General features: G+C 37.7%; 3 protein-coding genes across 11 annotated transcripts in view; 2 read left to right on the plus strand and 1 right to left on the minus strand.

The window, feature by feature from the left end:
• Positions 1-476: 476 nt before the first annotated feature.
• Positions 477-14,132, minus strand: LOC131696581 (U3 small nucleolar ribonucleoprotein protein MPP10-like). Of its 3 annotated transcripts, none has more exons than XM_058998799.1 (12): positions 14,023-14,132; positions 6,245-6,446; positions 5,097-5,811; positions 4,717-4,886; positions 4,287-4,461; positions 3,893-4,034; positions 3,582-3,649; positions 3,217-3,354; positions 2,855-2,965; positions 1,964-2,071; positions 1,305-1,535; positions 477-738 (listed from the first exon to the last, which is right to left on the minus strand). In XM_058998799.1, exons 2-12 carry the CDS (start codon positions 6,370-6,372, stop codon positions 589-591), a joined length of 2,136 nt encoding a protein of 711 aa, XP_058854782.1. In that variant the 5' UTR covers positions 6,373-6,446; positions 14,023-14,132; the 3' UTR covers positions 477-588. The 3 variants fall into 3 exon arrangements, with proteins under 3 accessions (XP_058854782.1, XP_058854783.1, XP_058854781.1); XM_058998800.1 differs by lacking the exon at positions 14,023-14,132 and adding an exon at positions 6,522-6,614 and having other exon boundaries at positions 4,717-4,883; XM_058998798.1 differs by lacking the exon at positions 14,023-14,132 and adding an exon at positions 6,522-6,614.
• LOC117429709 (methylmalonyl-CoA epimerase, mitochondrial-like) lies at positions 5,684-9,538 on the plus strand. Of its 2 annotated transcripts, none has more exons than XM_058998801.1 (3): positions 5,684-5,822; positions 7,316-7,662; positions 8,133-9,538. In XM_058998801.1, exons 1-3 carry the CDS (start codon positions 5,792-5,794, stop codon positions 8,283-8,285), a joined length of 531 nt encoding a protein of 176 aa, XP_058854784.1. In that variant the 5' UTR covers positions 5,684-5,791; the 3' UTR covers positions 8,286-9,538. The 2 variants fall into 2 exon arrangements, with proteins under 2 accessions (XP_058854784.1, XP_033905412.3); XM_034049521.3 differs by lacking the exon at positions 5,684-5,822 and adding an exon at positions 6,677-6,853.
• LOC117429706 (amyloid-beta A4 precursor protein-binding family A member 2) overlaps positions 14,027-15,892 on the plus strand; it is a 61,162-nt gene continuing 59,296 nt past the window's right edge. For 4 of the 6 annotated variants that reach the window (XM_058998790.1, XM_058998791.1, XM_058998792.1 and 1 more), the window contains exon 1: positions 14,028-14,304. The gene's annotated coding sequence lies outside the window, so the exon portion shown is untranslated. Of the gene's footprint in view, positions 14,305-15,892 lie in introns of all 6 variants that reach the window. The other 2 variants (XM_058998788.1, XM_058998794.1) reach the window with 2 other exon arrangements.

A 15,892-nucleotide genomic window follows, 5' to 3' on the forward strand; every position in this document is an offset into this window, starting at 1 on the left:
AAATAAAACAAGCAGGGTGAGGCTTTTGCACAGAAGAGTTTGAATATGCCTGCTACAGAATGACCGGCAATACCTCGGCTTTCAGAAACCAAGTATCGCCTGTTCTTTTTCACCACTGCTATTTTGAATGGTGGCAATAAAACATTTTTTTTGTAGCAATCAAAAAAAGAAAACCACTCAGGAATCCATGTTTAAAAGTCAATGCATGTGCTGGTAATGTACAGTGTATTTCTATTAGATCTTGATGTATTAAATAGACATTGCCAAATGCACTTTTTACCAAATTAAGAATTTATCTTTTTTAATTTTTACCTTAACATTCATTGGAACTTTGTGGCTAAAGATTACGTAGCAGCTTATTGCTAAACGTACAATAAACTGCAATGTGTTACACACAAGGACCAGAATTTGTATGCATGGACTGTGTTTTGTAAATCATATAAAAAGCATATATACCAACTTTTAGCAACGTGAAAAACATTCATAAATCGTTTATTTATAGTGAAGTCTCATGTTGTACACAGGCAATTAATATAAAAACAAACTAAACAGGAAGTCTGTACAAAAAGATATCTGAACCACTCAAAGTTACAGTTTCAGTTTAATGGCAGAAACTTCCTTGTGTTTTTTTTTCTTGGCTGCATCGTTCTTGGCTCCCTTGAGCTGCCTCTTCACCTGATCCTGCAGCTCAGAGAAAAAGGCCTGAGAGGACCGCAGCGCTTTGTCCTTCCCCTCATCCTGGTGAAAACAGGAAAGAGTTAGAAATGCAAAAACACACGACAGTTCACTGGACAAACCCTGACAGCTTGCCACCTCATGGGAACAGTACTGAAGAATCTGTACAAGAAACTTTCGAACGCAATTTAATACTTGAACGCAATTTAATAGTCAGCAAGACTGGGTATATGCATACTCAGCATTAGATAGTCCATGAATCATGTTTAGTGACTTTTGCAGTCAGATAAAACTTGCAGTGAAGCAATGAAGATGACAGCAGTTTATTTTAGGCATTGTTAAAGATCAAGGTCTTTGTTTTTATTCCGAGACCTAATGCGCAGTACGGATATTCTGAAGGATTTCTTTGGCTTGTACTTTTATTCTGTGAAACCTTGAATATTAAATGCATCGTATAACTTGAATAGTGTAAATTAGCAATCATTATTGTTTTCAAGAATATTCTAACACTTCAAAGTTCTGAGAAATTCTGAAAGTTAGTTTGCTTAAGTCGACAACCACAATGTTTATTACTGTCAATTAACAGCTCAGATGAAGTTTAAAAATATACCACGTCAATAGTTTCCTACCTTAAGTAAAGTAGTTTTGCCGTCTTTAGCGAGTTTCTTCAGATTCTCAGCAGCCTCTTTCTTGGTGTATTTCAGGTTCTTCCCTTCGTTCATCTTCTCCCGCAGTTTCTGCCGTTTTTCTCTCTCTCTCTGTTTGAGCCGCTTGAGTATTTTCTTCTTTCTTCTCTCCCGTTTCTTGTCTGTTGCTGTTTTCTCTGCATCTCCTTTAATGTCCCCAGCCTTGTTCTTTACCTGAAACATAAGATAGCATCCATCAATCACTGGGTTTTTAAAGGACAATATTGTTTTTGTTTTTTATCGCCTTGTCCTTCAGAATTCAACAAAATACTCTTTGGTAGAGGCTTCTATCTATAGAAGCAAAGTTTTCCCATAGTCAGTACCAGCCATGTGTTAACAGTGAGTGCTTGGCTAGCTGTAAATCTATTCTGGAATTCTCTGGAAGTACCCCTTACGGAAGTAAAAACTTTTTTTTTTTTTTTTTTGTCTTCTATATCAGTGACTACAGCGATGATTACATTATGTTTAAAAAAATGGGATAGTTGCAAGACAGCCTGAAGGAGCATTTGTTTCCCCAAAAATGAAAATGATAGAAGCAGTCCATGCCACAAGTAATCTATGCAGTTTTCCCCTAGTATTTTTGTACTGTAGACAAAACTTACTTTGATTTCTTCTGGTGCAAGCAATGCAGCATTGCTGACACTCACTGGCGCCACCTCCTCCATAGTGATTGATGGCATGTTCGACACGATCTTCACTTCTGGTGCAGGCTAGACAGGAAGGAAAACAAATGATATAATGATACACAAGGCCACATTTTGTAATCAATCTGTAAAACATACAGCCAATATATATACTGGGAGTCTGGGCCAGAATTTTAACGTATGCATAAGGTATGATTACATTAACCAACATATCTATTTTCTTTCTAGATTAATAATGTGCTTGTGCCAACTAAACTTAATTATACACTGTGATGTGATTTGCTATTTTTTACACCAACGTTAAACAGGTTGACAAGACTCAAACTGTAATAAGTTTGGTGTTAAAACTTGAACAGCATTGCTGTATAACCTCAGCCTAGCTCTCCCTCGGGTAAACCAGTAATTAAACAGGCCACTACACTTCAGCATCCATGTATTTACTTTTCAAAAATGAAACACTTCATTTTCAGGCTGTTAAATGCCACATGGTGAAAGGTTAATTCTTAATTTATATTAGTTGTGTCACTGGGGGGAATTGTTACAAAGCAAGTAAGTCTGTGTGTCTCTGAAAACCAAAGCATTTTTTCTCATTACAGTTTTAAAAACTGCTTTCACAAGAACAGCAGCAAGATACTGAAATGTGGCAGGTAATAAAGATCTTGTTCCGAGGGAGTTACTGTGATTAACGACCAGATAATTCAGTCCCCAATCTCCAGTTATCCCTGATATTAAGAGACCTACTGCTTTTATATACTAAACTAAACATATGATTGGTTTACCAATGTCTACTTAAACTCATACAAGTTTGTTTGATTTTTAGTTTTGGGTCAACACAGACAGTTTACTTACAGGTTTTGGTATGAATTGGAAGTTAGACAGAGCATCCAGCTTCAGGAAAAGGGAGTCCATCATTTTCTGAATTTCCAAATGCGCTGGATTCTCTTCTTCCTCTGCTTTTTGCTGTAAAAATAATAATAAATAAAGACAATGCATTTAAATATACAAATAATTCCAACACAGTACGGATCCTGCTGATCATACAAGCGCTATAATTTAGAATTGCTCGCCCACTTTGTACAGTGATTAAGGTGTTTGTTTTGAGATCTTGCAGTAGCAGCTCTTTTTTCCGCTTTAGATGGTTAAGTTGGCTACAATATTTTATACTTCTTATTCCAACTTAACTGTGTAGCTAGAGTTAATTATTCTCCTACCTGAGTCTGCTTCAGGTACTCTTGCTCATACACCTCCGCAAGGCTGAGCTTGCTCTTCTCGTGGGCCAGAGTCAGTCTCTTCTTGTACTCAAAGGCATCCTCTTTGGGCTTTTCTTTGCGGACCACATCATCCCAAGCCTAAAATGGAGATCAAAAAAGGTAAGATATACAAAATGTATAAAAATGTTATTTCTGTTCTGTTCTCTCGGTCTCAACAGGACTTTAATAATACAAGAAATATGAAAAGAAACAGTTGTGAATACAAGGTCTCAACACATAATCTTAAAATCATGAATCATTGAAAGTCTGCTCAAGAGCACGCATCACTTTACAAAGAAAAACCATTGGGACTTCAGTGAACTAACCTGGTCCTTGATCCTCTGTTTGATGATATCATCTAAATAAAGTGTGGTTTCTTCTGTGATCACAGGGGCTAGAAAGAGAGCAGAGTTTCAAAGTATAATTATGACAATCCTTTTTATCTGAAGTGCTCAGCCAAACCGGATGTTCATGATCCACTTTGTAGTAAAGAAAGTATGCTACCGTATATAATGTCACTATACAACAGTTATAAAAGTCTTTCTATCGGCACTGATGAGAAAAATGATCTGTTCAAACATGAGCATTAGACACTGCAATAAACAGCAGCTGTTACAGTCCAAGAAAGTCCACTTACCCATTCTAGCAGCTTGGTCAAACACAAGATTCTCCTCAAGCAAACTGTTATCTGGGCGTTTCTGTCCCGACACCTCTCCTATTAGTTGCCATGGCTTATTCTCCAAGGCTGCCTTTTCAAGCTCCTGAATCTTCTCTGCCATCTGTAAACAAGACAGCACAATCTCTCATTCAACTTTGAATGGTGGCACTAATGGTGGTAAAAAAAAAGAAAAGTACTCATCTTAACGTTTGCAACTTTAAGCTAAAAGCACAACGTTCTTTATTCATATACATTACAGTAAATGAGTAGTCCAAGAAATGCATCACTGTAAATAAGCTGTAGTGAATTTACGATAGCATGATACCATACGGAAACAGTCAGTGATAAGCGGTCCTTGGTCTGTATGAATTACCTTTTCCTGACGTTTTTCAAATGAGGACTTGGGTCCTGGCTTTTCCGGCTCCTTCCTCTTCCCACCAAGGATATCCGACACATCTTCACCTTCACTGTCTTCTGACAGGTCAAAGGTGACTTTCTTTAATGCCTCCTTGGCTTGCCTGCTTTCCACATTTTCCTCCATCTCATCCCTACAAAACCAAAATTAATCAGCCAAACTGTAAATAAAGCTTTTTACAACGAGTTAATTTGGCAGTGGTGGCGTTTAAACAGAACCGAAACACACATTTAAAAAATATTTTTCTTTAATCTTAATTAGATCATTGTAGTGCAATTACTATATTTAAAAATGGGTTGTCACCACAATCTCTGAAGGGGGTGGTTGTTTGTTATTATTAGACAGGACAGCTAGTGCAAGTGATTGTATATAATCTAGGAATACATACTCTTCATCATCTTCCATTTCTTCTTCCATCTCCTCATCTTCCTGCCCGTATTCCTCTCCATCACTGCCCAAATCTTCATCTTCATCTTCCTTGACAGAAACCTGCTTAGCAGGGCCACCCTCTGGGTCAAAAAAGTCCTTGTACTTCAGGTCTCTTGAGCTCTTCTGCTGCTGAAAACCAACAATTTGATGGTAATGAAACAAACAAAAGAAAAACAAAATCTATTGCATAATAAGCAGTGCAGTGGTCTAAAGAGATGGTTATAAGGTTTCATTTAATGTATGAACCACATATACGTAGACCTAATAAGGGCTTAGGTGTCTGTAAACTGTAGTTAAAGTAGTTTGTACAAGTTAGTAACAATTTTATGCTGCTGTTACCTTTTTTTTATTTGTTGAAACAATGTCATCATCCTCCATCTCTTCATCCTCTGACAGCATGTCCTCAAAGTAATCGATATCACTGTCTCCTCCCTCACCCTTCTCCTCTTTCTTTTCAACATCTTCCAGAAAAGCCTCCATCTCTGCCAGTCTGAAAAACCGATCATCCACAATGGATCCGCCCCCCTGCCTCTCAGTCTTTTTCTGTCTCTGTTGTGTCTGTTTTTCGAGTGCATCCACGTCAAAGTCGACATCTGAATCTTCATCACTAAACTTTTCAAACGCTGTGTTTTTAGCTGTGGATTTCCTGTTTGCTTTTTCACTCTCCTCCTCTGGCTCGCTGTCTCTATCTTTACTTTCGTGGTTTTCCAAATCTCCAACCTTATCCTCGCCTAAATCCTCTTGGTCCAAGTCCTCCTCACTCCCAGAATCCTCCACTGACCCTGTAGCATCTTCTTCCTCCTCCTCTGATTCTTCTTCTGGAAGGAGGCCTATATCGTCACCTTTAGCCGCTCTCATTACTGCCTTTTGAAAATGGCTCAGAACCGAATCATTCTGCAGTTCCAGCTCTTGCCAGATCTGTTCCTCATCAAAATGTCCTATTACCAGTTCTTTTAAGGGGCTGCCCACTGCGCCAGCAGTCTCTTCTGCTTTGTGCAAATCATAGAGCGTCTTCGTGAGCGATGTGAAGTCTGATGCCAGGCCATCCTGCAAACTGTTTAAAAAGTCAGTGAAATTATTATTATTACAGCAGTAAGGCACATGTGCCATTCCGTGAAAATGTAGTGTTTGTGTGATTAACAGCCTCCAGAATCCCCGTCGGTGCAAAAGTTAGGAATATATACCTACACCTAAATATATATTATTTATATACAGTATATATTTTAGTTACAAGAAAGACTAACATTATAAACCCTTGTCCGTTCACAACTTAATAAAATTACGTTTCTCCTTTACATTCTGCAAATCAACATAATCCTATGTATTATTCAACCAAGTTGATGTGTTCATCTGCACCTTATTACTAGTGCAGTGAAAATAATGACAGTTTTACAGATTACTGTTAATTACGTGTGTTTAGAGCTACAACGTAAGACTGTTACAGATGTAATCATATCAGCTATCTTAAATATAGCATTTTATTTTACCTTAAAAACTGTTCCGGGTGAGCAGTGTTTGTATTTAAAAGCTTTAAACAGCTTTCCAGCTTGGACCACGTTACCCCACCAGCCATGATTTCATTCACATGGGAAGCTTTGGGCTCCCAGGTAAACATGTCCGTCAAGGCACAGTGTCCTTCATTCTAGACTCAGTCGGTCGAAATTTGTTCCCCAGAACAATAGTTCCGTGCTAAAAATGAGAGTAAATCTTGTTAATTACACACAAAAGAAGACCAAGACAGTTGCTTAAATATTCTTAACTTACGTTAAAGCAGTATCCCTGTGTGTTTAATGTGGTCGCTTGGCAGTTTGTCGGTCCCGATGAATAAAAATAATGATGTCCTTTTTCCTGTAGCTTAAAACGCGTCTCTTACAAACCTTCTCACAGGTGTACGATTAACACAGTAAATGCTATTTTAAATAAAGCACACGCGCCGTTAAATTGTTTCAGAATGTTTTTAATAGTATACAATAATAATGTATTTGATTTGTAAAAACCAGGTGGCAGTGTAGTTTTATCATCCGGTGGTACAGTACAGATAAAGTTGCATTTGAAAAGCATTTTAAAAATGGCGGCCTCCATGGTGAAGGTTGCAGGTATTTTCTCTTGTATTTTACAATATTGTGTGAAGATCTTAGAAACTAGCGCTAAGCAGAGGAAATGATAAGTGAACGTTCCTAATTTGCGTTTAATATAATAGTAACAAATACATTGAACACAACCAGTTATACTCGTTTTTTTCTTTTTTTTTTTTTACTGTTCACATAGATTTACATTCCTGTATGTAGGCTGTTTTTTATGTGTTTGTTTTGTTAACCGTCTGATCTTGTGGTTGATCTCTGGTGTAGCATTGAATGTAGGCGACTGCACAAAGCGATGCAAAAGCTTAAGTCATGAAATGTTTTTGAAATGCAATACAGGTCTCAGTTCAGAGGGAAAGATAATTTGGAATTCTATGCAGTACAGAAAAAAAAAAGTGATGCATTCAAATGTAAAATGCTAAGCGCTTCACAGTTTATCGATACCGCCACACAACTTAACAAAGCCCCTTTTTGCAGTTGCAGGTATTGTAGGACATTTTCGCCTTGCAGTACCCACAGTCAGGAGGTTATCCCTGTCAAAGCCTCTTGCCCAAGTGGTACCAGTTCCCATATGGAAGCTAGGTCGGCTGAATCACATTGCCATTGCGGTACCAAACCTGGAGAAAGCGATCTCTTTGTACCGCGATGTACTGGGAGCCCGGGTAAGCGACACCGTGCCTCTGCCCGAGCACGGTGTCTACACCGTCTTTGTGGAGCTGGGCAACACCAAACTGGAGCTGCTTTACCCCCTGGGAGAAAAGAGCCCCATTTCAGGTTTCCTGCAGAAGAACAAAGCTGGCGGGATGCATCACATCTGCATTGAGGTAGGAATTTAAGAATATGAATTTAAAGCAGTATTTTGTTTTTAAAATATCTTATTAATTGCTTTAGATTCAGGGTCAGGGGCTGCTTTAAACGCTTCTCAGGTTATTGAGTACTTCAATAGTGTATTTCACTGAGGGTCCTCCTTATCCTATCTCAGAGTGAGATGCTACAGGAAGCAAGGCCTGTATCTGCTACTTCTCGTTTTAGTTTAACCTGTAAAACAGTTTTAAGGCTCCTAGTGAGGGAACAATGTTATATTTCCTAAGATCAAACAATTTGCATAATAAAGGTATTGATGGTTATCATGATACAAAACAGTACTGATGAAGAAAGGAGTTCTGTTGCAGTTGCTGTTACTGATTGTATCAGTTAATTTGTTTTTTGCATTATAACATACTATTTGCTGCTGCATTCACAACCAGTCCAGCGTTCATTGAATCTTTTGTATATTTTATTTTTGTACGCTCAGGTGGATGATATAAAGGCAGCTATAACAGACTTAAAGGCCAAGAAGATTCGAACTCTTTCAGAGGAACCTCGCATTGGAGCACATGGCAAACCAGTGATGTTCCTTCACCCTAAAGACTGTGATGGTGTTCTTGTGGAGCTTGAAGAAGCATGAAGCAGCAGAGTCAATGAGACAAAGCACTGTTCTGCTACAGCCACACGGCACCCATTCCTACAGAAAAATAACAAATACTAATTATGCAGAATGGTTTTATACAGGATTGGTTTTTTTTTCAAACAATGTTCTGCAGTACCATGCAATAATGCAAAATTAATAAATATTTAAGGGGTCAATTAATTTTGAAGACTTATTAATTTTGCAAGTTCATATTTAATCATTAAATATTTTTTGTGTTCATACAGTTAATTTATATGAATGAGTAGCACTAACAAGAAAAGAATGGAAGAATACTGGATTACGTCTCAGTTTTTTTTGTATTTGAAGTTTTTCATCTCTACAAGATGTAACAGTCCTTGATCAATAATTTCACTTGCACTTCTTTTATTTGGATTTGATGTTTTATTCTGTTTTAATTTATGCAACAGACTTTATATAGCTTTTTCTTTGTTTTTTGTCATGGTGGATAAAGTTTTGAGATATCTGTAGAGAGCGCCAGAGAGCTGCAGTGCCTTGTATTGATGTCTTGTTGCAGGTCCCCTATCTTACTGTTTGATGTTTTTTAACCTAATTGCATACAGCTTTTCTGATTGTCAGCTTTAAGCTTCTCACAAGGCCTATATTGGTTATTCCATGAAAATGGTCCTGTAACTGTCTGCACCAACATATTATTCACAAGTTGCTAAGTCCCTTATTTTCCCTTGCCCAGAAAACTGATAATTTATTTGAGACTGTATTAAGATTGCCTGCTGCTTGTGTGTGTTACAGGCTTTACAACACAACTGGAACCATATATAAAGATGTGCAGTACGCCAGTCAGTGGAAGGCTAGAGTGTCATTTAAACTATTTTTAAAGAATAGATGCAAATCACATAAAATCCATCAGAGTGCCCCCATTTTAATGACCACCAACAAACTGGACTCGCAGATTTGCCTGCTTGTGTAAATGATGCTGTTCAACCTCACTTGTCAAAAGCCCAAAGGGCCTGAGAATTGCTTATTTAACACATAACCTTGGTAGGATCTACACACCAATTTATTTGAAAAAAAACCCTTCTATTTAACCCAAATTATTTAGAGGTTATATTCTATTGTGATCTTTTTAGTAAGGTTAACGGTCTGAATAATGCATAAGGAATAACGGCTTTCTGTCCTGATTTTCTTGTAGCTGTTTATTCACTGTTCAGGTTGTTTTTTGTATATAGTAACTGTAATAGAGTCTTGGTTTGAATACACACCTATGCACAATAGCTGATAGACCTTGCTTCCTAATTCACAAAGTCATTTGTCTAAGGCTGGACACCCACTTGGCTGTATCTACAGCTACCCTTCATGAATGTTTTCACAAAGATGAGTCTTTGCGGTGCCTTAACACAACACAATGCTTGCCTAATGTCTGCTCTGGTGGCTTTTATGGTCCCTGACCAAGATAAAGTATGGTTCAGCAAACACTTTCGATGATTTGGTTCAAAATCAAATCAGCAGTTTTAGACCTGCTGGCACACTCTTACTTTCTTTCTGCTGCTGCTTCACAGACACAGCTATCAATTATCTGTCAGACCGGAGATGACAAAAAAAAAATCACACTTTCAAAGCTTAGAAATGTCACAGGTACTAAAGACTTGTCAAGTGAGTATTTCAGACACTATACTGATTTGTCTTATATTGATGTGCCTAGTACTGGGTCATAAAGCTGGACATATTGCCTTACTTATTGACTAAGGCTTCTTTTTTATTTTCATGCCACCCAGTATTTTGACACAACTGATGAAAAAACAAATCACGTTCAAGCTTAAAAATGACACCTCTTTACCTATTTCCTGAAATGGCCCACAGTCATTTTGAGAAGGTAGTTCTAAGCCCTGCTCTCGCCTTGCAGCTTGATAATGTGCGTTAGTTGCTGACATTTTATTATGTAGATATGACCGCTTAGAACAGAATGCTATAAACTTTAATGTGTAAAATGCAGTTGTAATATTTTGCATTATAATTCAATACATGTTATCGTTTGTGCTGTAAACCATTTCAGAGATTTGTGTTTATTATAAAAATAATACATTAATGTGTTAAAAAATATGATAGCCATTGCTAGAGATTAGATCAATTACGCAAATTGTACTATTAAAAATGATTAGCATAGGACCGTAAAATCTGCAGATTGAACTGCATATGCAGGCACATTTATTTGTTCCTCTAGTTCTTGTGGTAGCCTGTTTCCATAAGCATGCTTTTTTATTTTTTATTATTTCACTGCAGAACTTTTTTGTATTAATGGGTATTCTCTATATTATTAGCCATTATACTGTATGCAGCATGGCTCCAGACAGTTTGGATTGACATGCACACTGTACTGAACAAACTAGATACTGTACCCATCTATGAAGTCCCATATATAGATGATTTATAGATAAATCAAGCCAATTCATAACCTTTGTAGGTTTGAAAGGAGGCTGTGTGGTCCAGTGGTTAAAGAAACTGGCTTGTAACCAGAAGGTCCCCGGTTCAAATCCCAACTCAGCCACTGACTCATTGTGTGACCCTGAGCAAGTCACTTAACCTCCTTGTGCTCTGTCTTTCGGGTGAGACGTAATTGTAAGTGACTCTGCAGCTGATGCATAGTTCACACACCCTAGTCTCTGTAAGTCGCCTTGGATAAAGGCGTCTGCTAAATAAACAAAAGAAAGCCATCCTCATTATATTTGATTATGAATTTTGTGTTTGTGACCATCCTTCACTGTAGCTAAAGGAAAGTCCAGTCTTGGTGCTTCTGCTGAGTCGTCAGGGTCTATCTTTATGCAGAGATTATCAATCATACCAAGCTGGCTGAACTGCGTTGTGTTTTATCAGTTTGGACTAGCAGTCCCCTGAAGACTGGGAAGTGCAATCCTATGGCTCGATTTGCTTGTGAGGAGACCAATTGGTCACTTAGCTTGGTTTTCGACAGTACAAGGAAAAGAATAGGCTTCATTGGGCATGTGAAGCATTAGGGGTTTCAAACTCCTTCAGTACCAAAATTCACATGTCATTATTCTGTTATGTGCCTACCACGCAAACCAAGTTTAGTTCTATTTGTTTGGTTTCCATGGAGACCCCTTTGGATGAATTGACTGTGGGTGTGCAGCGGGGCTCTAATGAACCTAGATGCAAGCCCCAAATCCAGCCTGGTTAGATAAACAGGTTAGCAACAGCTTATAGCTTCTGCTAAAAAGGAGATGGATTCCAGTGTGACACTAATATTTTAATTCCTCTGGTAAGAAATGAGGGGCAAAGAACAGGCAGCAGGAATGCACTCGCAGTTCTGAGTCATGCATCAGAAGCTGACAGAGCTGCTATTTTAATACCCACTGACAGTATTATACCTAACATGTGATTTTAAAGTATTTTCAGGAAGATAAATGCCCAGCCATGCCAAAACGGTTGCAGTAAGTATTATATTCTACTATGCTATTTTCTATCCTAAGGTCTCGTGTGTGAAGAGAGATCCCCAAAAGGAAGAAGGCCTGCCACACTTCCCATTTTAGTTTCTAATCCACAGAGAGTTCTTATGCCACCATTAGTAATTCACAGATATGGTGTTATTTTTAATAATCAGCTTTGGTGCTAAGTTTCAGTTCTGTGTCAGCAAAGAACACTTTCCAAGTGACTCAAAAATGAATATTTATAATTTATGTTTGTACTGTAGAAATCCGTGTCTGGGCATACGTGGGTTTCATTTGCCCTGAATCACCTGTATAAGGAACATATCTTTCTCCATGGTGGGGTAAGCACAAGTCTTATGTAATAACAGTCCTCTTTATCCTCTCTGTGGTATCCTTGTTGGGTGTTAATACCTGTTTTTACTGCTTATAAGTATCTGATGTATGGATACAAGGCAAGCTGAAATGAACCGGCTGAGAACACATGCATTATGGATTACTGGATCCGCACACAAAATAATTTAAGCACTGCCACCTTTTAGAAAGCAAAATTTAAATCGAGTTCATTAATTAGATTGCCATTTAATACAATATACATGAGCATTGAACTGTGTAAGGCTTTGTTATTAAGCATTAGCATCGGTTACTATACAGAAATGCAAATTATATTTTCTACAGGATTACATAAACCATAATATTATGTACAAAACCTATATGCTGATACACAAGTCAGCCTTGATACTTCAATTAACATTTTAAGTAATGCAGTACTACAATATGCAACAAAAATGAATTCAGAATGTGTGGGTATATTGAGGTATCTGTCCGTCTGTCTGTGTCAGACCTGCACATTTATATGTGTGTGCAGTGGATATGCTTAGGTTTAGTTTTGTATTTACAGCAACTACGGGGGATGAATGTCATGGACATGCTTGTTCTGCTTAATCATTTTATCTGTTACAACATGTGCCTTTGCAGTTACATGAAACTAGAATATTAAAAATACAATCTCATAATCTCAAGTCAGAAGAAACACAAGCTTCACATACTGGTAGCCGACAGACATGTTCTGATTACATCAGCCCGGGAAGGCTGTTCAATATCCTAGATGCATTTATTAATGAAGGAATTGCATTTGTTCTGGCCCGGAGCCCTTTCCCTGAGTGAAGTGAATAATAAGATGGCATTTGTGGCGACTTCAGAACCCAGGAGGCTGGGTGTAGGTACAGTAATTGACCTCCATGCTCACTTATTAACAGTAATGATTTTTACATCACCCTACAGAAACCCCTGATGAAGATGCTTAACAACGAAACCTGCTTTGGGTACCTGATGGCTGTGGATACAGCGTTCAAAAACACCTGACAGGACCATGCTGTTAAAAAACAAAACAGAAAAAAACAGGGGCTGGATTTCTGTCAGTGAAGACAACTTCTCTGTAGCCTGTAGCAGAAATTAATCAGCTTTTTGGCTTTCTGAAGAGTAATCACCATCATTACAGAAAATGTTTTGGAAGCAACGGGCAAAGGCAACCCGTGCTGTGATCACTGGGTTTCCTGGTATGAATGACATCATGGGACATGTCAAAGACGGACGCAGCGTTCATTTTATTTCTGCTTTATTATTCTTGATTATTTTTATCTAGCCAAAGTTGAGTACTGAATTTTGGTACTAGTAGTTACACAGACACTATAAAGAAAAGCATTGCCTTAGGGGATGCTGTTTAGCCCTCTAGGATAGTTAACTGTGAGTGATCACTGAGTGATACCATGGTGAATGAATGAGCTTGAGCTGCTCATAGTTCACTATCCACGTGATACGTTCATTTTCATTGTTCTATCACTGTGTCCTCATATGCTTGTCCTGCACTTGTTCCACAGTCCAGCGCTGTGTGTTGGCTGGATAAACCACAGCTTATGTCATGTAATAATAAGCCAGGCAGCCTTATGCAAGTCTTTTACTGTCTTTATGTGATGGAGACTGCATTTTAAACCGTATGTATCAACAATTACTGTATCTGAAAACGTCCAACATGTGATCGTCCTGTTATTATACCGTCGTTTGTATTTCAGACAACAACAGAGTACTGAATATATAAAAAGTGCATCGTTTTTTAATAGCAGAATCCTAATTTTCTCACACAAGTATCTGCTACAAAGAGGGCAAAATCCCGAATGAAAAGGGAATTATTTTTTTATGTAAAAAAGCGTGTCTTTGATATCGAAAATGTATTTATGTTTTTATAAATGATGACGAAATGATACTGGATTAAAAAGAAAAGTGATCAATAAAATACATTGGTCATCGTCAGTCCTTACCAGTGGCAGGTGTGAGGGTAGTGATGGGATTGAGATTCCCGGGTGTGGTTGATGGTTTGTTGTTACTCTGCATTCCTCCTCTTTGGAAATGCAGCACTGCGCTCGTACCCTGAACACAGATTGCTGGGCTGTTATTGCGTTATTCTGATTCTGGGGTTAATTAGCACTATCGGCGTGTGGCTGCGATACTGGGACACAATACAGCAAGTGCTGCTGGTGCTGCACCTTCTTTCAATAAATAAAGGGAGGACATTTCTCAGAGAAAGACGCATTCACTTGCAGGTAAGCGATGAGGGATACCATTTGCATTACGGCACACATTTGCCTTGTTTGCATTTACAAATAAGAACATTATTACAATAGCAATGTTGTGATTTTACAAATGGTGCAAATTTAAACAAACTAGCTGAACAATCTGTTCCTCAAAAGACTAACTGGGATTTCGCGCGAGCTATTGATTTTCACGGTCGTAGCAACCTTATTATCATCATCATTATTATTATTATTATTATTATTATTATTATTATTATTATTATTATTATTATTATTATTATTATTGTTGTTGTTGTTGTTGTTTTAGATTGTATTTGGCATTTAGTTTGGTTTATCAGACCTTACACAAGTGCATGATTTTAACTAAATACAATTTATTTGCAGCATGTAGTGGAACGCGATAACACATTTCTTTAGGATATAATAGTCAGTTGTTAGTTAGCAGGTGTTTTATCCATTTCTTGTTGTTTTGGATATTGGCTATATGGGGTTATATGTATTTTTATCCTTTAATTTTGATAATGGACACGTTTATTTTTTATTTTTGCTTTTCACTAATTCAATGTGAAGCGTGTTGTTTTAAATTGCCCTTTACACATGACAACACGATGCCCGTGCTGGTACTGTACAAGAGTAGTTTTACTGTAGTGTAAAATGCAGTCCAATACTAATGTTAAAACTACCGGCTTGGAGTCTAAGCGATGTTCAGTCACAAATTGGTTTCCTGGTTTCTAAATGTTAATGTATCTTGCCGATTGCAGTTGATGGATTGTCTTTGTTACCCACAGAATACTGGATGCAAAGCTAAAAGGCTTCTAGTGCTGTGGTATTCTCTAGACTCGAGCACAGCTAAACCTAATCCAAATTGCTGAATGATTTATTTCTCATAACGAGCTCTCGAGGGAACAGACTACTTTCATTTAGAATTCTCTACATTTTGGAATTATTGCATAGCGTTAGCTCTGGCAAGGCATACAAAGTTTAACTCGCAAGTAGCAAGGCTCAGAGAATGGCCAAACCCAGCACTGTCAAATGGCTATTTTCATTTAAACGTTTTCGTATGTATTTATGGTAATTTACTACACAGAGAAATGTATAATACGGTTCCCGTTTGTCACCCTGTCGGTATGCCTGCCCGTTAACGTTTTATTTATGCTAAAAACACATTGCTGTATATTTGATTTACTGCATATACGTATTTCTTTGCTACACAGTATACTTTTTTTCGACTGAACAACACATTTGGCGATGTTCTATTTAGTGTAGGTAGCAGCTCCTATGGTGCTGAAATTACATCTGTGTTTAGATTGAATGCATTTGAATTGCAATATAAAGAATGTGCAGCAGTGTCCTGTATTACGCTGTGATCTTGTTCAGTTAATCACAAAAGCATTTTTACAATGCAGAAGCCGCGCTCAAGTTGAATCCTGCTGTATGTACAGTATATGTTATAGAGCAACATGACTGTCATGTGGTACATTTCTATTTACAATATATTCCATAAAGTTAATTTAAAAATGACAGACTACAGTATAACGTTGATTGACCAACAAGGATCTGGAATAAAAAATATGCACACATTCAATATTGATGATAA

Source organism: Acipenser ruthenus, chromosome 24 (assembly GCF_902713425.1).
Source record: "Acipenser ruthenus chromosome 24, fAciRut3.2 maternal haplotype, whole genome shotgun sequence".
Taxonomy (NCBI): domain Eukaryota; kingdom Metazoa; phylum Chordata; class Actinopteri; order Acipenseriformes; family Acipenseridae; genus Acipenser; species Acipenser ruthenus.

Excerpts from the sequence above, each read along its gene's own strand:
- LOC131696581 (XM_058998799.1), bottom strand. The coding sequence starts at position 6,372 with ATGTTTACCTGGGAGCCCAAAGCTTCCCATGTGAATGAAATCATGGCT. Across the intron at positions 3,355-3,581 it reads AACAGAGGATCAAGGACCAG|GCTTGGGATGATGTGGTCCG; the intron begins GTTAGTTCACTG and ends TCTCCATTTTAG. Across the intron at positions 739-1,304 it reads GCAAAACTACTTTACTTAAG|GATGAGGGGAAGGACAAAGC; the intron begins GTAGGAAACTAT and ends TGTTTTCACCAG.
- LOC117429709 (XM_058998801.1), top strand. The coding sequence starts at position 5,792 with ATGCCAGGCCATCCTGCAAACTGTTTAAAAA. Across the intron at positions 5,823-7,315 it reads TCCTGCAAACTGTTTAAAAA|TTGCAGGTATTGTAGGACAT; the intron begins GTCAGTGAAATT and ends CCCTTTTTGCAG. Across the intron at positions 7,663-8,132 it reads TGCATCACATCTGCATTGAG|GTGGATGATATAAAGGCAGC; the intron begins GTAGGAATTTAA and ends TTGTACGCTCAG.